General features: G+C 48.0%; 11 protein-coding genes and 2 non-coding genes across 13 annotated transcripts; 10 read left to right on the top strand and 3 right to left on the bottom strand.

Moving 5' to 3' along the window:
• Window positions 1–549: 549 nt before the first annotated feature.
• On the top strand, window positions 550–1,782 carry FPRO_15551 (uncharacterized protein; the record flags this gene model as incomplete). Its single annotated transcript, XM_031220117.1, has 2 exons — window positions 550–840; window positions 886–1,782. 2 exons carry the CDS (start codon window positions 550–552, stop codon window positions 1,780–1,782), a joined length of 1,188 nt encoding a protein of 395 aa, XP_031085808.1.
• A 1,132-nt stretch (window positions 1,783–2,914) lies between these two features.
• On the top strand, window positions 2,915–4,345 carry FPRO_15552 (uncharacterized protein; the record flags this gene model as incomplete). The annotated part of the gene is made up of 1 exon (XM_031220116.1): window positions 2,915–4,345. The coding sequence occupies one exon, from the start codon at window positions 2,915–2,917 to the stop codon at window positions 4,343–4,345; it is 1,431 nt and encodes a 476-aa protein (XP_031085807.1).
• A 1,332-nt stretch (window positions 4,346–5,677) lies between these two features.
• On the top strand, window positions 5,678–5,994 carry FPRO_15553 (uncharacterized protein; the record flags this gene model as incomplete). The annotated part of the gene is made up of 2 exons (XM_031220115.1): window positions 5,678–5,726; window positions 5,786–5,994. The coding sequence occupies 2 exons, from the start codon at window positions 5,678–5,680 to the stop codon at window positions 5,992–5,994; spliced, it is 258 nt and encodes an 85-aa protein (XP_031085806.1).
• A 1,058-nt stretch (window positions 5,995–7,052) lies between these two features.
• FPRO_15554 (uncharacterized protein) lies at window positions 7,053–10,500 on the top strand (the record flags this gene model as incomplete). Its single annotated transcript, XM_031220113.1, has 5 exons — window positions 7,053–7,498; window positions 7,560–8,382; window positions 8,436–8,539; window positions 8,602–8,810; window positions 8,861–10,500. 5 exons carry the CDS (start codon window positions 7,053–7,055, stop codon window positions 10,498–10,500), a joined length of 3,222 nt encoding a protein of 1,073 aa, XP_031085805.1.
• A 188-nt stretch (window positions 10,501–10,688) lies between these two features.
• Window positions 10,689–11,531, top strand: FPRO_15555 (uncharacterized protein; the record flags this gene model as incomplete). Its single annotated transcript, XM_031220112.1, has 1 exon — window positions 10,689–11,531. The coding sequence occupies one exon, from the start codon at window positions 10,689–10,691 to the stop codon at window positions 11,529–11,531; it is 843 nt and encodes a 280-aa protein (XP_031085804.1).
• A 949-nt stretch (window positions 11,532–12,480) lies between these two features.
• FPRO_15556 (uncharacterized protein) lies at window positions 12,481–12,741 on the top strand (the record flags this gene model as incomplete). The annotated part of the gene is made up of 2 exons (XM_031220111.1): window positions 12,481–12,645; window positions 12,697–12,741. 2 exons carry the CDS (start codon window positions 12,481–12,483, stop codon window positions 12,739–12,741), a joined length of 210 nt encoding a protein of 69 aa, XP_031085803.1.
• Window positions 12,742–13,905: 1,164 nt separating this feature from the next.
• Window positions 13,906–14,328, top strand: FPRO_15557 (uncharacterized protein; the record flags this gene model as incomplete). The annotated part of the gene is made up of 3 exons (XM_031220110.1): window positions 13,906–13,925; window positions 13,982–14,086; window positions 14,136–14,328. 3 exons carry the CDS (start codon window positions 13,906–13,908, stop codon window positions 14,326–14,328), a joined length of 318 nt encoding a protein of 105 aa, XP_031085802.1.
• Window positions 14,329–14,803: 475 nt separating this feature from the next.
• Window positions 14,804–16,208, top strand: FPRO_15558 (uncharacterized protein; the record flags this gene model as incomplete). Its single annotated transcript, XM_031220109.1, has 3 exons — window positions 14,804–15,011; window positions 15,066–15,543; window positions 15,590–16,208. 3 exons carry the CDS (start codon window positions 14,804–14,806, stop codon window positions 16,206–16,208), a joined length of 1,305 nt encoding a protein of 434 aa, XP_031085801.1.
• Window positions 16,209–16,318: 110 nt separating this feature from the next.
• FPRO_15559 (uncharacterized protein) lies at window positions 16,319–17,348 on the bottom strand (the record flags this gene model as incomplete). Its single annotated transcript, XM_031220108.1, has 3 exons — window positions 16,319–17,116; window positions 17,171–17,260; window positions 17,307–17,348. 3 exons carry the CDS (start codon window positions 17,346–17,348, stop codon window positions 16,319–16,321), a joined length of 930 nt encoding a protein of 309 aa, XP_031085800.1.
• A 387-nt stretch (window positions 17,349–17,735) lies between these two features.
• Window positions 17,736–18,797, bottom strand: FPRO_15560 (related to sulfite oxidase and related enzymes; the record flags this gene model as incomplete). Its single annotated transcript, XM_031220107.1, has 1 exon — window positions 17,736–18,797. One exon carries the CDS (start codon window positions 18,795–18,797, stop codon window positions 17,736–17,738), a length of 1,062 nt encoding a protein of 353 aa, XP_031085799.1.
• Window positions 18,798–18,991: 194 nt separating this feature from the next.
• tRNA lies at window positions 18,992–19,082 on the top strand. Its single transcript is given in 2 exon segments — window positions 18,992–19,027; window positions 19,047–19,082. It is a non-coding gene; the product is annotated as a tRNA-Pro (tRNA).
• Window positions 19,083–19,639: 557 nt separating this feature from the next.
• tRNA lies at window positions 19,640–19,722 on the top strand. Its single transcript is given in 2 exon segments — window positions 19,640–19,676; window positions 19,687–19,722. It is a non-coding gene; the product is annotated as a tRNA-Lys (tRNA).
• Window positions 19,723–19,779: 57 nt separating this feature from the next.
• FPRO_15561 (uncharacterized protein) lies at window positions 19,780–20,544 on the bottom strand (the record flags this gene model as incomplete). The annotated part of the gene is made up of 1 exon (XM_031220106.1): window positions 19,780–20,544. One exon carries the CDS (start codon window positions 20,542–20,544, stop codon window positions 19,780–19,782), a length of 765 nt encoding a protein of 254 aa, XP_031085798.1.
• Window positions 20,545–21,026: the final 482 nt, after the last annotated feature.

Genomic DNA, 21,026 nt, shown 5'->3' with positions numbered 1-21,026 from the left:
TACTACTCCGCATATCTTGCTGAGCGAGAAGCAGGGATTGTGATTGTCATCACCAACCTGCAGAGATCGACGAGACACTCATCTTCTCATAGGCCACATCACAAAACAATAAATCTCCACTGGGAGACGCACAAAAGTGGACAGTAATTGGAACGCTTGAAACGTGGGTGCCCAGTCCGTCAGCCAGTGGTCCGAGATAGAGTAGATATCCCAGTACCTAGAACATGAGAGGACCGCATAGCAAGCCGCTGACTCCAACGACTCGGATAGATTATTACTGCAGCTGAACAAAGGCAACACACGGTAAGATCATGCAATCCTGGCGTTCCATTCATGGTTCGTCGTGTATGTATGTCTTAATTTAATTACCTGGTCATTCACATTCATGCTGTCACCTCCCCCAATGCAACTCTATTTATTTGACAGCTCCGAATGCTACCCTCTCCCCGTCTGCTCGGTCCGCCCTTGCTGTAGCGTAAAGGCCAACAAGTTTGTCCCTTGTTTAAAGGCCGCTCAACCCTCCGAAGGATATCGAATACTACGCAGACGATGGACCAAGTATCGCAAGCGGCTCCGCCGTTTTACCCGTTGACGGAGAGTAACCATGCTGCGCTTGTTGTCATCACTGCTGTTATTTTCTTTACCTATGCGCTTCTCGGCATCATTGGGAAGTTGATCATTCGATTGAACATTACTTCTATGAAAGATTTTGACGTGGGGCTGTTGATTGCTGCGTTGTTGTACTTTATACAAACGGCGTGTGTTGTTGCTGCCTGCAGTCATGGACTCGGTGAGCACCGTGATGCTCTTTCCGTGGAGTACTTTGGTCGCTTCATCAAAGTAAGTCTATTTCTGGTTTGTATGGATCCTGCTAATGTGTGGTAGCTGATGTATGCATCGCGAATCTTGGGAATTCTTGTCCATGCGACGACAAAGGTCTCACTTGGCCTTCTCATTCGACAAATCGATCGACAAGGTGGACTAAATACTGCGAACATGATCCTTGGTGGAGTTGTCATTGCATGGGCCATCTCTGGCGTATTTGCGACCGCTTTCCAATGCCCAATGCCGGAGCCATGGCTTGCTGAGAACGAAGCGCAGTGTCCGAATCAAGGACCGATCTTTCTGTACAACAGTATCATGATCATCTTGACAGATATTGCTCTGTGCATTCTCCCGGTCGCAATGATGTGGGAAGTCCAGACCTCGATACGAAGAAAGATCATCGTCATGGCGTTATTCGGCACGCGACTCATCGTCCCGATCATCACGATACCCGAGCTCGTCCACGCACGATACATGTTTAACAATTCGGACGACATCACTTGGCAAGCTGTCTCAATGATGATCTGGGGCCAAATTGCACTCGGTCTCTCAGTAATCACAGTCTGCATCCCCAGTCTCAAAGGTGTAATCGACAGTCTACTCGGTTCCACAGCCGTCGCAGCCATAAACACTCCCTACGAACTTAAAGACAGTGGCAACGGAACGGGTCTCGAAATGACAGCCCTCTCCGATTCACGGACAAAACAGACCTCGAAACAAGGCAGTGGTTTAGGCAGCGCTCTACGAAGACATTCAAAACCGAGACATAACGATCAACCAATGTGGCGAAGGGACGTTATGGGAGAGGTACGAACGGAAATAGCGAGCGGAAGCGATAGTGTGAGGAATTTGACGGAGGGTGTCATGGTGAATCGGGACTTTGAGGTATCTTACGATGACAGACATGCTTCGCGGGCGGATTCTATGGGATCTAGCGAAGGTGCATATCGAATGTAAATGAGTTAGTGTCAGTGATAACAATGGCATTATTCCTTGCTTTAATGTGTCTCTTATGATTTACAAGGCTCAAACGTCGGAGAATTAGCTCCTCCATGCCTCAGCCGCACCGCGGGCGCAAGACGGTAGATCTGAACTTCTTCAGTTCCCTTCCGCCGCAGGATTCGCTAGTGTCTTCGGTTGGAACAAGTGTCGAACAAAGCAAAACCACCGAGAAAATTCAAGCGGCTGCACCCGGCAAATCCCCCAGTCGCTGAAGATAAAATGGATCCAGGGGCGGTCTGATATCTCCGTTGTGGCTTGCGACTCGCTAGTTGGGAATTAACGCCAAGGTTATCTCCGGTCCGCTAGGCTCTGTAGCGGATTAAAAGGAACAGACTTACGGCCCGGTCCCTGGTCCCCGAGAGGTTTACCGTGGCTTGAACTAATGATCAATGTCTTAGCCACTGTGATATGGTGCTGACATTGTGAGAATTCTCTTTTCCCTTTATCTGGCGGTCAAGCATTTGTGAAATTAGTTGTGTGACATCGTCGGAAACTTGGTTACAACGTGTTGATAGAGTTCAACCAAATTAAACTGCCGAGCGCCATTTTCGGTGCTCGTATATGATCGTCCACTTTGCGCGATACCTTCAGGTGCCGCGAGTGGGGGTTTTAGAGGGTTATCCACTGATGCCACTTGTTGAGCCACTGTAATCCATTCTTCAAATGGTCAGTTGGGGCTGGTCAGAGCATGAATTACTCCGTAGTACGTAACGAAAGAGATGTTGGTTATCCCTGTTCCTTGCTCATGGCTCCTCTTCGCTATGCTTTTCGTGGCAAGACATGCGAATGGAGGGGACGAATTCTGCAAATTGGAGGTTGTGGGAGCATTATTTGTAAATGTAAACTCGTGGCCACAGATGCAATTGTGTTTATGCGTAATGTTTGTGAACGCTGTCGCAAACGATTTGCATGCGTTGCTGACTCAAAATTGTTAGAGTCATCCTTCTTCCCCGGGATCGGATAAGCTTCGTTAACCAGCTGCCATATCTGGACTGTGAGTCAAAACAACAGCACGGTATGTAAACCTCACCGCGTCAGGCATCTCGAACAAAACTTCTTCAACCAAAATATTTATGATCAATTGATGATGACTTCTCACGACGAAGAGGCTCGTAATGAAGCGGCACCATTGCTGCAGAACAATGAACAAAGATCTGTCTCAAAATGGCCAGTGAACGATTGGTGGTCTGAGCTGTCGCTCATAACACGCTATACAGCCCCTCTGGTAGCAACATATCTACTTCAATATTCATTCAGCGTTATCACAACAACAGCTGCAGGCCATCTTAGCCCCGATGACTTGGCAGCAGCCGCAATTGGTGTAACGACCATGAACATCGCTGGTCTTGCCCTCTACGAAGGAATGGCAACGGCTCTCGACACCCTCTGCGCGCAGGCGTATGGGGCTGGAAACAAGACAGGCGTTGGCTTGCATGTCCAGCGTATGCTTCTTCTCATGACGGTTGTTACTATCCCTGTTGCTGCAGTTTGGGTATGTTCTCCCGCATTCTTGACGCTTATCCTCAAGCAACAAGACCTCGCCGTCAAAGCGGGTTCATTCCTCCGAGTCAGCATACTAGGTATCCCCGGCTATGCCTCCTTCGAAGCCTTAAAGCGCTTCCTCCAAGCCCAAGGCGACTTCAACACTGGCATGGCAGTCTTGATCATATGCGCCCCTATCAACGCCCTCCTCAGCTGGCTCTTCGCGTTCAAACTCAACCTCGGCCTCGAAGGCGCCGCTCTCGGCGCAGCAGTAGCCAACACCCTCCGCCCAACCCTCCTCCTAATCTGCATCTTCTTCAAAAGGTCAACCCACGAATGCTGGCCCGGCTTTACGCGTCGTGCCCTGCAGGGCTGGGGACCCATGGTTCGGCTATCTGCCGCCGGATCGGCTGTCACGTTGGCGGAGTGGGCTGCGTTTGAGATCATCACCGTTAGCACGTCATATGTGAGCACGATTCATCTCGCTGCGCAGACGATTTTGACTACTACATCGATTGTGATGTGGCATATTCCGTTTTCGCTTGGTGTTGCTGTTAGTACGAGGATTGGGCATTTGATCGGCGGTGGACATGTCACTGCCGCGAGACGGATCACGATTCTTTATGGGATCATGTTTGTTGGTCTGGGGTTCTTTGATGGTGCTGTTTTGTTCTTGTTGAGGAATTACATTGGGCCTTTCTACGCGAGCGATGAGGAAGTTCGGAGAATTGTTACGAATACTATGCTTGCCGTGGCGGGCTTTCAGGTTGTCGATTCGATTGTCTGCGGATGCAATGGTGTTCTCCGTGGTTTGGCCAAACAATCTGTGTCTGCCTGGGTTGTGTTCTTCGTCAACTACTTTGCTGCTGTTCCTATTGCGGTCTGGTTGGAGTTAGGACCTTTGGATCTGGGCTTGAATGGTGTTTGGTCTGGAATGATAGGTGGCTCTGCTATCATTGCTCTTATAGAAGTCATCTATATGATCAAGGTCGACTGGAGAAGTTCAGTCGAGATAGTCAAGTCAAGAGAGGATTAGCTTCTCAAATTTATGATTCAACATCAATACAATATTTTCGGCGTCTCGATCAGCGCTTTGTATACTCACAGTAAAAGCTTCATAATGCCACATGCGACATCCGGAACCGAGCGTCATGGTAATAGCTCAATAGCCTATGATCGGCACAGTTCGTTGTTTCCTCCTCGCCACTTCTCTCAATCAGCTTCAATCTGGTCACGCGACCTATTTCTGTAATTTGATCGTCGCTCTGTCCACGTGCTGCATGACGGTTCAAAACGTTGGAGGAAACATCGTCATCGGTGACAGATCCTTGGGTCAGGGCGCATGGGGTTCTGAACCTCGTCAATCTTGCGATCTGCACTAGATGCCTCCCAAGCCCAGCAAAAAAATAGCCGCGGTACTTGATGCGTTGGCATCATTCACATAAGCTACTTCTCGGACCAAAGGAATAAAATGCAAGTTGACCCCGCTCGATTACATGCTAAAAGGCGTAGTCATGCTGCATGTTTGATTTCGTCATCTTTTAGCTTCCTCTGAGTATCGCCCATTAGCTTTGTTCACGAACTTCCAAATCAGGACATGAGGGTTGCTTAAAGTGCAAATAACCAACACCAGTAGTTTTATCTCACTGCCGACAGCCTCGAAACCGCTTTCGAAGTAGAAAAACATGGGTTAAAGTGTCGTTGCGTGTTACCTTCTCCTTTGGGCCTCTGCGTTGTCTCTTTTCGCATTTTCGTATTCACAAAGACAGCAAATCTCAGATCCCAAGATTGCACAGGATTTCCTCTTTTCGATGGTCAAACCATCATTGCATTTTAGATCAGAAACGCTCTCCAATCAATCTAAGCTTAAAACAAGGCGGACCGTTTTCAGCCCTAAACTGTGAGCTGGCACTGTTGTTGTTAGCGCCGGGCTTGCTGAGTTGTCCCCGAGCGCGGTCCGATATCTCATCATATCAAATAACGACGATCGCACATTTGATATTGAAATTCGCCCCCTTCGGTCCCGTCAAACTCTATTGACTTTCTGGAAGGGGATGATCCCTCACAACCGCCGGTAGTTTTCGCACTTATTATCTCACGTGTACATGTCATGTGCCCCAAGCAAAGCCCCTTCATGAGGGGTTGAGGAATGAGATTATCGTGGAATGCGGAAAGAGAGTTATCATTGTGCAGTCGGGTAATCTGGTTATAAAATGGCTTCGTTCTCCACTGACTGTCACCTTAACAGTTCAGTAGCAAAAATGACCATCTTCGAATTCTTCGCGCTTCAAAAGACTATTTTCAAATTCTTCAGAATTATCTGATAGCTGAAGTTTGCATCTTGCGCCCTACTCGATTTACTTTCACGATGACTTCTTATGGCAAGCGCCCTTATACTACACTCATAGAATACAACGGTCAGTGATCGAGGATGCACCACTGGCTTGACTCTTCACTTACTTCTTATACATATCAGGCAATATGGGCACTGTTACTACTCAACAACCCCGACGATCTGGTTCTATGCATGTTGAACCTTCAGTCAGCTCTGTCACGCTGACTCACACCAAGCAGGTTCCAGATCGGCCAATGCCTGTGATAAGGCCTCGCAGAAAGGAGTCTATGGACCAGTATTTGACCGGCGTTGGTGCGTGGACCTCAACTCGTGTGATGCCCGCCGCCTAGATCGTGATTGTTTATTTGGGAAGTTTCGGAGTCATTGGCGTTTACAACACTCGCTTATTGTGGATGCCGGCATTGGGAATTGGGTGGTTAGATACTCGTTTTAAATAGACCTGCGGTAAGTAGAGTAGTCAAACAGGATACTCGCCGCAGGTTAGTACGTGAGCACATCACAGTCATTGTTTTTGTTTAGTGTTTTGTATAGATTGATCAAAGGTGCTTATTGTTCTACTGAATATCAGACCCTATCCTTTTGTGAGATCATATTCAAAAGAATAAAATCAAAAACCATGATGATTGGAAACATCATGAACTCCATATCGGACTTGGGGTCAGGACGATGAAGATCAAGCGGCAAAAATGGCCATGTGATACAGCTGTCCGAGATCCGCCGAACGTGGGTGAAGATCTCACCCACGATGAAACATGATGTTTCAGTAGAAGAGGCATTGCATATCTGCCTAATTGACCATTGGACAAGCATAATCGAAGAGTGTCAGCCCTGAAGTTAATTCCCGTCTGCTGAATGCCAATAGATCAGATTACATTTCGCCTTATTTTTTTGGATACTCAAAACTGCACTTTGAATCATTCGCTGCCAGATCGGGCAACTCGCTTGTCACTTTCACAAATTGCATCTCGAATTCATGATGAAAATTTCTCTGTTATAAGGATAATCAGACACTTAACGAATGTTGGGGGTTAAATGATGATAAGACCAACAGAAAGTGCCTCTCAGCGCTTATACACTCCGAAATCCAATCAGGCTACTTACTTTATAAGAGGCTGTATTGGGTGTCAATTATGCCTGGTTTCAGCCACAGAAGCCATGGTAGGCCCAATTTAGCATCAGGTGAACCACTTTATGACGGGCTGAGAGCCTTGTGTCAACCTTGGGAAGAGAATTGCGGCTCGCCAATGAAGAGCAGACAAGTAGCCACGTGACGCCTCCGTATGATTCAGGCTCTACATCAAGCACGCAGGCAGGGTAATTGAGTCCATCATCCTCTGCCTTCTCCGCACTTCAATCTTGCTGGCACGCACGCACCTAACTCGCCAACATGGCGGAAGCATTCGGTATAGCTGGCAGCGCGTTCGGCACTGTCTCTTTGGGTTTGCAGCTCTTCAAGGAAGTATCCCAATATCTCGATGACATCGGCGGCCGTGAAGAAGATCTAAAAGAGGCACGCAGTTACGCAACCAACATCCAACTCTCTCTCAATGCGCTTAATGTTGCGATATCCACCGCGCTTGCCGACGATCCTGAGACAAAGAGGGCGATCGAGTCATGCAAAGCGTCGTGCGTCTCCGCGGTTGATAATCTGTTGGCAGTCGTCAAAGAGCTCAGAGGCCCAACAATATCTGTACCCAACAGCAACGCTTCCAGAGCGAAAGAGCTTTGTGCCAAATTGAAGTACCCTTTCAAAAAGCAGACTATGGAAAAGTTGGAAGACAATCTTTCGCGTACGAACAGTGCTCTGCAAACCATGTTGCAAGTATTTCAGCTGTATGTCAATTCTTCGTGCTTCTAAATCTGATGTCATCAATTAATGTCCACACTTGCGAAGCAACACTGGTTTTGCAGCAGCCTCTTCTATCGACAATATGCACCAGGCCGTGGCCGACCTCCACGTAATATCGGGCACGAACAAAGCGACTCTAGATCGAATACATAAGACATCTCAGGTTCATGATGACAGACTTAGCACGATTCAACAAGACATTAGAGAACTTTTGTTCCTTACACGAGACTCCGGCGACACAAAACTCTTGCTGAAAACGATGGCCCAGCAGGTGTCAGACCTCACCTCTCGCAATAGTATCGACGTCAATCTGCTGCAGAATTCAGCACCCGATAAATTCATCCCCAGCATACAAAAGACCAGTTACCAGAGTGGCGGTAGTATGACTTTTAGTGCTTTTTGTTCCTGTAAAACGCAGCGAGTAAGATATAGTCAACGCCACTGGGGACCTTTCCTTCTCGAAGCTGAAGTTAGGTCAAGAGACCATCATGCGCCCGAATGTCAAATGTCAAAACTTGCTGCATCAACCCGCCGAACTAAGCGAGCCTTGAGCCTCTTGATCCCAACAATTCAAAAGTCACGGGGTCGTGCGAGTAGAGTCTCCTTATCATTTACAACAGGTGCAGGCATACTAGGATTTGGCCAAACAGTGGCCTGGGTTGCGACAGTGAATGAGAGACTATCTCCTGCATTCCAATTAGTGGACACAATCGCTCGCTATAGTTCATTACCGCGCAAGGAAATGGACATTCTATTAGCTTCATGCTTCAGACGACTTGTCTACTGTTATGCCAACTCTTATGCTTCGGCAACTGATGTCAATGAGGATGGTGAAACAATACTTGGGTGGGCGCTAGACAAGTATGCTGTAGGTTTTTGTTATTCATATATTGTTTTACTGCCTAACCTGAAGTACTATAGAATTCCTACGTCCTTGATTCCACGATGGCCGATAACATGGCAGAAATATTTCAGATGCTCAATGTCATTGCTGAGCCAACGTCCTGTTCACGCAATATCGTAGCGTAAGTTAAATCAGATCAACCTTACGAGCTACGCAGAATCCTTATTGATACTGTTGATGTAGTAGACCTATTCCTATTTTGATAGGTATCAGTAGCTGGTTCTTCGCCTGTAAGAGACCTGGCCAAGTTGCAACGACTATCTTGTCGAAATGCAATGAACCAATAGGTCATCATCATCATCATCCTCATTCGAATCTATCATGGCATGGAAATGAATACCCTCTCGGTACTGGGTACAGACTCTTCCAAGCTTTTGAACAATTAGGTCACAGTGAGTCTCAGCTGATTGAAGACCAGACGTATGGTCGATAATTTGTGAAGATTTAGAATTTGGCCCCCTAACCCAGGCTGTTCTTAAATACGATCGAAATGGAGTCAAGCAGTTGTTGGAGAGATGTCCAACATACATCAGAGAAACCAATTACTGCGGCCAGTCCCCGGTTCATCTTGCCATTGAAACCCAGAATATTGCTATTATTAGTGAGGTGCTTCACTACGCAGACACTAAAGCTCTTCGTGCAAGAGACAACAGAGGCTATTATCCCATCGACTATGTGACAGAAGGAACATGGACGCATAGGAAGGCATCTGAATTAAATTGCAAAGGGTGCGAAGTACTTAAAATGCTTCTTCGCTTAGATACAGCGCTTTTTCCAACCTCATTACGTCTCGCCCTAAGACCATCATGGACTAAAAATCACAACTGTCTAGATGGCCGCAAAATCCTAATCCGGGGTCTAGCAGAAAGGAGAGAAAGGTTGAAGGAGCTCTCGTACCAATGTCTGTCACCAGCTGAAAGAAATGGTCTAGAGATATATCAGACAAGAATCCTGGACCACAATGTTGCACGGGTGCAACAGCAGCTTGAAGCTCAAGGTTGCTCTGTACCAACACACCTTAGTGTGTACGAAGAAGTTGTTGGACCATTATGCGGCTACGAATCGATTTACTTACTTATTTTTAATGGCGAACTCGCTGAGTTTGCTCACAAGCTGGGTTTCTCTTACTCGGATAACGATTTGGCAGATCTCATGTGCCGCTTAGCCTCTCGCCTAAACGATGGTACGTATGCCACAGATATGTTGATCGACAATCTATTTCCATCGTCATACTTCTGCTGGATGATTGATCATGGTATGAGGGTGGCATCAAAAGTTTCTTCTGGAAAGCTACTCAACCGGCAGTTGGAAGCAACGGCAGCCCACTATTTTATGGCCAGCTACGGAAGATTTGCCGGCATTTCCTTAAATATTCCCCTGGACTGCCCCTTATCACTTGCAGCCATTGAAATTGTGTTCTCAGCCGCCGTTGTTGATAGATGTCGCTGTTGGTGCTCTCCAGGAGGATGCACCCCCCTGGTCAAGATTTTGGAAGAGGTGTGGCGGCGGAGATGGTCCCCGGGCAAACAAAGTCTTTCTAAAGCAACAGAACGCTTAATATACGACTTGGTGTCAGCGAATTGTGGCAAAACTAGCGAGCATCAATGGATCCATGCGGCCATTATACGATACTTTACGTTTTCTATGCTGGGCCTGCGTCACGTTTGCTGCTCTATCATTGGGAACGAGTCGGGTGCATTGCCTGAAGAGGAGTTCCAGGAAATTGAAGAGGAAGACTCTTCCCTACTTGGACAATTCGAAAATCTCCTTACAGAGTTCGAAGACGGCCGTCGCCATCAGATGGGCCTAGAGGAGTTTTTCAAATGGATGGACACGAAATGGGCTCCCAGAATGAAGGAGTTCAGGGCCGAGCTTGCTTCTGAGAGGCTTACCGACGAGCAACTGCGAGGTGCCGAATCGATTGGTGTGGTTTGGCGTGTCTATGGACCTCAGCCAGAGGGCAAAGCCTGGCAGCCAGCTAGATGGAAAAGGCGTGACGTGTGGGATTACATGGATGAACTCGATAAGATTGCGACAGATCCAGAGAGGCCTATGAAGGAAAGTCGGCAGAGCCATAAGTGAAAAGGGATCGAGTTTTACCCAGAAGCAGTTTTTATCAGAAATATCAGCAACCTCATCTGTCGTGAATTTTGACTTGTTGACGTAATACTAGTTCTGATCACGCAATTGGCTACTTCAAAAGGCCCACGACACCCAGATAAGCCCCTCATCATCAGCTTCAATCTTTCAACACACTTCTACTCTTGACAATGACAGAAAGTGACAACCTACGACCAATTTTAGATCACATTGTGATCTTGGTGTCTTACCAGACGCTACAAGAACTGCCAAAGCGATTGGAGAGTGTCCTCATAGTGATTGATGGTGGGGCCCACGCAGACGGTCGGACAGTCAACAAACTGATCGAATTTTCTGATGGTGTCTATATCGAGCTCATTGCCTTTCAAGATGGCCTGGATCGAGAGAAGCGAAATACACATAGATGGGGAGAGCTGGAAGAAAACACTATTGTCGACTGGGCGTATACACTCCCCAATGAAAAGGACTTTGGAGTGATCCAACAGCGGGTCTGGGAAGCGAACTCTGGAATCTTTTACCAGCCTCCAGTCGCTGGCGGTCGTATCAGACCTGATGGAGTTGAATTGAAGTGGTCTGTGGCTTCTGCCTACACTACTTCCGGCAAGGCTGTGCACCCAGGCAAAGCACCATTCTGGTGTCTCGACCGCACTCCGAGACACTTGCGAGTACCCTACGAGGAAGACGATGGATCAGACCCTTCCTACACGAAGCATCCTTCTGGTGCGGTTGGGGTCTCGGGGGTTTCGATCTCAGTGCCCAAGGAGGAGCGTGAAGTCATTGCTAAGGTTTACGACGGGATTCATGGATCCACTACCGAGGAGGGCACATGGCCTTTCGTTGTCCACTCTGGTTCTACAAAGGGAAAGCAAGAAATTACTCTGGAAAGCAGCCGGGACCAGGAGAGGTACATTCATCTCACTTTTCTTGGTGAAAAAGACAGCCCTGATAACATTGAGATTCTACCTGGCTTGAAGTTCAGCTTTGAGTCTTCAGCGGCTGGTCAGGGAGAGTAGGGAGCTTCTGTAGATATTGACTCCGGATTCATCGACATCCTTCACATAGAAAAGCAGCGCTCCTCCACAGCATCATGTCACGTTATTATCACATATGCCGTGAATTGTGTGACGTTGTTGCTTGTGGAACTGTGTTTACCCTATCTAGGAAGTTCCAGAATTGACTTCCCAAGGCTATGCTATAACCGGATACCAATTCTTAGGCAGCTGACACTCCACGTCTTAGCCTTCAGCTGCTTACAGGAAGTTAGCAAGTTCGATTCTATTTCCCAAGCATAGAATAACACTGGGGTACCCAATAAGCTGTAATCAAACATATCAAGACAATGTCAAAATCGGATGCTCGATTGTTATTCGCCATCAGTTAGGTTCCCTGATTACGCAACATTCCATTGCGGCGTAAGAAAAATAAGCCTAAGATCCCTCGTGAGGCAGTATTCGTATTATGTTTCATGTAAGCTGACAGTGATGTAGTATATAATTGTTTGAACTTCCATATGCAGAAATTCATGGCGCTTTGCGATGTCTCGGATGAAGATCTGCAATGAAAGTGCAGTCAGCATCTTAGTAACAGGTTGGCTTGATTGGATGGGTTCACAAAGCGATGCAAGGAGGATCTACAGACCTCATGTCATGGGAAGCAAGCTTAACTAACTCAAACGAATCATTATCCATATGGCTGCTTACACCTTCTTTCGACCCCACGATGAAGCAAGAATCTCCTCAGCCAGGCGTCGAAATCGGCCCTTCCGTATCAACTTTTCAAGCTTTGATCAGGTATGACGAGATGCTCAGCTGTTCAGTCCCAGTCTCTTGATGCTACAAATGCCTATAAAAGAGGCATGACCTTCTCAAAAGAATAGCTTCATTTCAAGCACTCTATCACTCACAATCTGAACTGAAACCACCTATTTAACGCATAAACTGCCACCAAGTTATCTTCACAATCATGAAGGTCATTTACACTGCCCTCTTCGCTCTTGCTGTCACCGCAGTCAATGCCTGTGACAGTACCCTTTGCGAGGGAGCTACTGTCCTTCGGGTTGTTCCATGTACCAAGGAATGCATGGGACGACCTTGCCACCTTTATGATTGCCCCGACAGTCCATACACGGTAAACAAATCACAGCGATTCATGGGGATCGTCGACTAACTTCCATTCCAGTACATCTGCGGAAAGGACAAGACCAAGTGTGATGAGATTTGGTGAACGATAGCTGAAATGGACCAGGCATGGAGATGTTTGCTTCTGGAAAACTGTGTTTTTGGAAGGACAGAATGTTAGAAAAAGAGAATATGGGCACAATTCATACAGCACTAGCAACTGGGAGCTCAACGATCTATCAATACTAGGAATATTCTCGCATTTCCCTCGCTTTACTATATACGCTTTGTCCCGAAATCACAAACTCAAGAGAATCACTAGCTCGTACATAAATAAGCTAACCCTTGCCGAGCCGAATTGGTTACCTTGCCACATTTCCCGTTGCTCAAAACCCAATCATTCGTGAAGGTGGCCCCGGTGGAATACGTAGCGACTAGTTGCTGGCCGTTGGCGCAGAAATCAGACTCAAGAGAGAGGTACACGACGCACAGTGAGTTCGTAAGCCAATTCGAGAACATGCAACTAGCTGTGCATATACAATAATTTTTGTGAAGAACTGCTTGCAATTTATTTATCTCCGTTGTATTCGTAGTGTCTAACAGCATCCTCGTATGCTCTGCTTCTCCTCTCATCTAGCCATGGCCCCAGCAAAGTCATAGCTTTTCTTCTTCAAGCATTTTGTTCCCACGATACACATGAGCTGATATGGCTGAATTGATTTGAGAATATGGGACTTTTTGACGTAATTCCTTATTATAATGCATATTGTGATGACAAGAATTCTGCTACTGAACTTTAAAATGCAACCAGTCTCTACAAACAAGCCATTCAAAACCTACTTTATCTAACCATTTCTCGATCGCTTGGTTCAAGATTCTTATTACTTCTCACCTCCCTGCAGAATATTGCAGTTTTAAATAAAGAGGAATCAGCGCCGAAGTATCGGAATCTCGCAATTGCTGCTTCCCGAGCATCGGTACTCGGTGATGAACAAGTGCGGAGGAGAATGTTGTGATGCTTCGTAATGACGGCATGATGATGTCAGCTAAAAAGGTCTCACAATAGGTAATCAACAACGTCACCATTAAAGCTTCGACATCAAAATAACAAAACTCATCATTTCGGAATTCACTTTGCAGTTGCACGTCTCAGATATCACCTATCTCTACTGTACGTACTTGGCTCGGGCCCAGGCCAGATCTTTCTGCACACCAACTTCGCACTGACTCGCCGCGATCAGACTCGTCAACCCCCCCAAATTCAGAAAAGATGGTGCACAACATCCGAACGTCAGTATCCCCGCAAGCCCCCCTGGATACTTGTTAGAGATGCTTACGGTTACTAGCAAGGACGAGTTCCAAGATGCTCTCAAGAAATATCCCATCGTCGTCGTGGACTTTTACTCTACGCACAGCGCAGAGTCAAAGCACATTGCTGCCACATTCGCTCAGTGAGTCTCCCTCCTGCCTCTGCAGGAAATTTCACCCTGATAATTATAGCGCCTATGAGTTGGACAAGTTCAAGGACTTCCGATTCGTCAAAGTCGACATTGACGACCTGAAGGGTCTAGCGGAGGAGGTCGGTGTCTCGCAACCTGCCACATTCCACATGTACAAGAACGGAGAGAAGATCAATGATCTACAGAGTGAACACAAGGAGGATCTGATTCAATTCTTGGAGACTGGCCTGTAATCGCATAGCCGCCGTTGCCAAAAGTTGATGAGCAATTGTTGCGAAAATGAGGCCGCTTCAAACATGTAGCAAAAGACGCCATTAATTCAAAAAGACAATACGGTTTTCATTACAAGCATTATACAGCATTCCTTTCCTCCAACGAAGACCTCGTTGCTGTGAGAATGAGACCGGAATCATGGTGTTACGGTTCATCGGATTCCCCCGCTGGGCGTTGCTCTGAAAACGGGGTAACTCGACGCTACACAAAGTCAAACCCAACTCTATTTCATACCTTAATTCTTCAGTCAGAGTCTGTAGCAATATTGTAACAAAGCGCTGCTCGAAGGTACTCGAATCTAATCCATTTCAATCTGAACGAGTCGCGAAATCTCAGCTGATCAAGTGACATGTCGTCTTTGTCAGCATACCCCACTACGTCATTGAAACGTCTCAATTGAACGGGTCTTTCATCCCTTGGCATCTCATCCTCAAAATGGCGGCATCAGAGCAAGCCAGCAAAGGCCGCATCGTCGGCGATTTATCATGTCAATCAGATTCATACCTCAAGACCCTCGAAACAGAAGTCATCTCGTGCGAAAAGGCGACGAAACATGCGCACAAATCGAAGAAGAGCAATGGGCATTCTCATTCGCATGATGAGTGGTTAATCGAGTGCGCCGACTCGGTGCTGTTCCCAGAAGGTATTACACTCCCTTTTCTCTAAGTAATAAAAAACTATACTGACATGAGCTCAGGCGGCGGTCAACCTTCAGATCATGGCACAATCACGCCCCTCTCAGGCACAGATCAAACCCCCATCCCCATCAAGAACGTTCAGCGCCAAGGTCTCCGCTGCATAATCTACTCCCCTAAGCCCCTATCCCCAGGTGACAAAATTCGTCAAGAGGTCGATTGGAAGCGAAGATGGGATCACATGCAGCAACATACCGGCCAACATCTCCTCTCCGCTGTGATGCAGAACCGCCACGATCTCAAAACGCTCGGATGGGGAATGGGCGCTGATGAGAGCATGAACTACGTTGACTTGCAGCGGAAACCGACAGAGGAAGAGATACAGGCTATTCAGAATGAGTGTGCGGAGTTGATCCGAGAGAATCTGCCAATAAAGGTTGAGACGCCAGATGACGCAAAGCATGATAAGCTCCCTGGTGATTACGACAAGTCCGATGGCGTTGTACGCGTTATACACATTGGAGACCTTGATACAAACACGTGAGTCTACAAACCCTTCAGTCGAATTGACTGCTAACTGCTTCAGGTGCTGCGGAACTCACCTCTCCCAAACATCTCACATCTCCCTCATCATCCTCGGCTCAACACAATCAGTCCATGGCAAGAACTGCCGTCTATCCTTCATAACCGGTGATCGCGCCATTAAGCTCGCAACATCCTCCGTCAGTGCCATCAGCACCATCGCAAAGCTCCTTTCATCCAGCAACGTCCCCAGTGAAGTCGTCTCTCGAACTACAGCTCTTTCCGACACAGTCACCGACTTGAAACGATCTGAGCGGAAGCTCTTACTCGAGGTTGCAAAGTTTGAAAGCGAGCAGGCCATCCGCACCATTGTACAGAACAGGATGAATGCATACATTCACCGTTACGACGGCAACACGGACTTTATTAATAAGATTGTTGGGGAGACGAGGGATGTTCTCCAAGGCACGGGCTTTGTGGTTGTTATCGCCATTGGGGAGCCGAAGGTTAGTGGACCAGTTGTCATTGTTGGTGATCAAATTGCCGTTGATGCGATGGCACAGAGGGTCAAGGTAGTTATCAAGGATATCAAGGGCGGAGGTACAGGAGGTAAATGGCAAGGCAAGGTCAAGGAGTGGACGAATGCGCAACTTCTGGCGCTGAAAGAGGTCGTTGAGTCGTGAGACTCAGTGTCGTATCTATGGTCTAGATCTATGAAGCTCTATGTATCTCATCCTAAAGAAACAAGTAGACCAGTCTTCATCCCCTATCATCCCTTCTCCCATCCTCAAACTCAGATCAACTGAAGAGGCTTTGGTCCAATCATCCGGTTCAGCTGATACCCCTTTCGCTTCGGCGTCGACTGCGTCATCTCAAACGCCTTTCGTATATGCCCAGTATTAATAGCAGGTCGCTGCGGGTTCGACATAAGGAACAGGCCCTGTCTTCTAGCCTGAAGGGCTGCTGCCGCTGCCTCATTCTCCTTCCCGCCCTGAGTCGTGATCTCCTGTGCCTGGATCGACAACGCCATGTCGGTAAGGCGCTTAACCATTTCCACGGCGATAAAGCCCAGAATCTCAATGGCGTCGTCTTTCTTTCGCAGGTCAGCGACTACGCCAATGCAAGCCCACTCGCGGAACCTGGCCTCCTTGGCGCGGTGGAAGGAGGCTTTGCGGTAGGAGCACCATTTGGTGTACTCTTCGCTAGACATCTTGCTGGTGACTTCGTCGGCCCAGATGAGGCGCTCGCGGGATTTCTCGCTCATCTGGACAGCATCAGCGTCACCGCCGGGAGGTCGAACGGCGAACATGAACTCTTCGTCCCACGGCATGAGAGCAGCGGAAGCCTCGGTGGTCTTCTTGGTGGTGTCCTCAGGCGCGTTGTCGGTGTCGGAGAAACTATCTTCGGCATCGTTCTCGGGCTTGTCCTTGTCATTTGTTGTCTTTCTGGCTTCCCCGCGGAGTTTCTTCCACCGGATGACATTCTGTAGGCGAGTCATTCGGGCGGTGTCGTGGCGGACCTGGAACAGGATATCCTTGATTGCGATGAACTTCTCTCCGCGTCGGGCGGAGAGCTCTTTGGCCTTATTAAGCTGTTAATGGGTTAGATTTAGTATCTCAGATAGGGAAGAAGTTTGGATACTTACCAGGTGGATGATCTGGTCGCGAACTATCTGCTCGACGAGGGCGGCGGTTTCGTTGGCGATTTCCTGCGTCTCACCGGCGACGAACATCATCTGTTACTGTTAGCAATGGGACGATAACGAAGAAGAAGTAACGCACCTGTTGGATTTCATTGGTGAACTTGGGTTCAAAAAGCGCCATGATGGGCAGCGCGCTTGAGGTAGTCCTCCGGGGATGTTGTGAGGTTGAGGAGGAGATGACACTCGAACTTATGTCGGTATCCTTGGGTGACAAGGGAAGACCTGTTTTTCTTCACAAGAGTTTGATTTACCACTTTTTAGAACGCGTCTTAGTTCATGGCGTCCCTTTGTGATTCACAGTGGAAGATCGAAGTCACGAGGGTTGGTAGGGAGCTCAGACCAGTATTTTCAACAAAGAGACAGCACTGCTCGACGCGGCCAGAAGAAGAACAGACGCCGGGTCTCTCTTCATTGTTCCTGGTTATCCTTTGTCAGTCCTATTGCTGGAATTCACAGCTAGCCTATTGTCCCCCAGAAGTCGAGCGTCAATGAGAAATGCGGATCATGGTCATTTGACAGTTACCGTAATGCTATGGACATGATTCCGTCTTCCAGCCAAAGGCTGTTGCATTCCACTTTCAGAAGTTGCCCGAGCCATTAACTTCCGAACTCCGGGCTCAAGATCAACTGCCGCAGTGAACTTTTGCCAAGCCTGATCTTCTTTATCATTTACCTTCCCTCGAATCCAGCTCTGACCTTCATCTCTACTGATTTCTACCAGTGCTACTCCATCATGACTCCAAGCCCAACCTTCAACCCATACCGATCCTGCACAGATGACTGCTGAGTCCTCGGGCTTCGTTATCATCGAGTTCACTTCGACTTCCCATACCGGCCGCATCCTCACGCCTTGAGGATCTGTTGGGTCTTTCTCATTGTAGAGAACAGCAGCGAAAGGTCCCGGGGCGCGAGTCTCCTGCAATGAAAGCCTGCAGAGCCACTTTGTCGAATTTGTGCCAAACCAACCCGGCACAACAAGTCTCACCGGTCCTCCTCGTTCCTTACTGAGTGGCTCTCCATTGATCTTCAATGCGAGGAGCACTTCAGGTCTTTGAGCTTTCGCTACAGGTAAGTCTTTCTGATAGCGGTCTGCTTCGTACTCAAAGAACTTTCCATGATCAAGGCCTTCTGACCAAACAAAGCATGCTTCAGGAAGAGGCTCTGCAAAAGCGAGGATGGTCGACAGTCGAACGCCAGTCCATACCACGTTGCCAATACGCCGAGGGTTACTCGTTGGAGGTTTCAGAGGACTTCCGTAGCATTCGTGAAAGGACGTAACTGAAGCCTGAGATAACGCCTTGAGTTGTGCCAAAGAGAGGGCAAACGGTTTCCGAACAAGGCCATCAACTACCAGCAGCCACTTTGCATTAGAGACTACAGCAGCACCCATATGTATTGTTTGGAATAACTGGTCATCTGGTGTGATAAAGGACGACAAATGGTGAGGTGTCGGCGGAGGGCGCAGGAAGAAGCCCTCGGGGTCAATGGATGTACAAGCCTCTCTCTCAGCACCGGCTGCCGGTACTGGGGAAATAGCATGGCTCATGGGATTTGCGATTACTGCTTCCATTGCCAAGGGTCATGCAGAGACGGAAGTGATATGCGTTTGCCGAATGATGTCCTCTCAAGGTGACATGTCTAACGGGATCCCATCCGCGCTCCACAAAGACTCCAACTACCCAGCTTCAGTAAACTGCATCCTCTTAGATCTCATTCCCGGCCCGAAACTCAACAAAACTCATCACGTGCATCAATGCTTGATCCGGTCTGGTGGTCTAGTGGTATGATTCTCGCTTAGGGTAAACCCTATAGCTCAGCTTGCGAGAGGTCCCGGGTTCAATCCCCGGCCAGACCCTCCCTTTTGCTCCCAAGACCTCTGTGATGTCGTGAAGCTATCTCTTTTTGCTCCTGGAAGAGGTTGGAACGTTGCAAACTCTGAGGCCATGCACCTGGTTGGTTGAGAGGAAGATAAGATAAGTAATCTTATCGCTAACACTACCCTGGACATATCATCAAGTTTGGGATGAATATCGTTAGCACACCGTATTGGCCCTGAGAACGCAAGACTCTTCTTGAAAACCCTTCACTCTTTTTCTATTCACTCAATTATAAGTCCTATAATCTTATGACTGGGAGTTGTGTGTTGACAACTGACTAAAACTGTCCAGTCTTTTATGTACGCCAAGTCGCTATTTCACCAGTACCAATATACCTCTGCATAAGCATGGGCAACATTATGGACTGCCAATGGCTCAGAAGATACAACATTTAATTGATAGGGCACTAGTATCTCTCCAAAGCAACTATTCCTCTTTAATTCTTTCCATTCCCTATCCAAGCAAACACAGGGACCGTCTCCCCAAACTCGAATCTGGCCCAATTAGGCCTTGTCTCTCAACCAATCAGAGTCACGCCCGGTTAGCTCAATCGGTAGAGCGTGAGACTCTTACGAGTACGCGATCTCAAGGTTGCGGGTTCGACCCCCGCATCGGGCTGTTCCTATAAACGATTGCGAGCAATAGCGAGGCATCTCATTTTTTTGCGTTTATCTTCTACTCTGCTGGCACTTCAACGCCCGAAACTGACTGGCATATCTCGAGCAACTCTTCCTGCTTGCTCAAATTATCCGCTCCAGGATGAGGTCTGCTCTCTCCACTCGTTGTGACGAACGCACCAGACGTAGCCTTGGTCAGAGATCCTTCACCCGCGACCCAACTTGCCAATGCTTTGGCCGGCTCACTCAATTGAACTGGTGCTGAGCTTCCTCCCATTTTGGTCTTTACCCACCCAGGATGCATGCTGAGGACTTGGATATTGGTCCAGCGTCGTGCAAAGGCTTTCGCGAGCATGGTGTCGTGAAGTTTGGTGTTACCGTAAGAGTGCGATTGAGTTGCGTTCTTAAGAGTCTCATCACCGCTATAGTGACTATCCGAACTCATGAACAGAAGTCTGCTCTTTGGCTTGTCCATAAGACATGTGAGAATGTATGGTGCGAGGGTGTTGACTGCGAAAACAGCTGAGATCTTGTCCGAAGTGATTTCCCTCGATGCTGTCGAGCCATAGCCAATGCCTGCGTTGTGCACAATGACATCAAATGGCCCAGCGTTTTTTGCGTCCTTGGCGAGCTTCTTGGTCTCTTCAATTGACGATAAGTTGCCAACGAGAACGGCAGCGGCGTTGGGAATGGTGGCTTTGGCTGAAGCGGCGCGATCGGCGTTTCTAGCGTGGAGAACAACCTGGTGGCCTTGCTCGGCGAGGAGCTTTGCGGCAGCTTGACCGATACCGTCAGTCGACCCTGTGATGAATACGCGAACCATGTTGTTGATATTGGTGAGATTCCCGAGTTAGGATATGATGACGGGAGTTGCGAGAAGTCTGAAGCGCTGTTGCTTTACCGATGCATGATATCACGAAGCCTGCAGCTGGTTACGTCATCAACTCTAGTATCCATCACTGACGCAAATTCTACGTGACAAAACAAAGAACTGTGGTTCTGCAGGAATCAGAAAGACTGCCTAAATACTATCAAAAGCATACCGAACTCCACTTTCACATTCATGAAGCCCTCACGAACACAAATAGTTACAAGCTTCGCTTTCTAGAAACGCGGGGCGGTACGCTAGCGTAAGTACTGTGCCAAGATGCGCGGACTTTTCAATTGATCGCGAATAGCTACTTCATTCGGGCTGTCGGTTATACGTCGGTTTGGACATCGAAGAACGCGATATAATATCCCCAGATGTGACGATGAACCTACTGATGACCTCCATCTTCGGCGACAAGCGCCGACGCCGAAATG

The sequence above is a fragment of the Fusarium proliferatum genome (genome assembly GCF_900067095.1).
Source record: "Fusarium proliferatum ET1 genome assembly, contig: FPRO_scaffold009, whole genome shotgun sequence".
NCBI classification, from domain to species: Eukaryota; Fungi; Ascomycota; class Sordariomycetes; order Hypocreales; family Nectriaceae; genus Fusarium; species Fusarium proliferatum.
The sequence above is the reverse complement of the archived record's forward strand: the minus strand, read 5'-3'. Positions and strand labels throughout refer to the sequence as shown.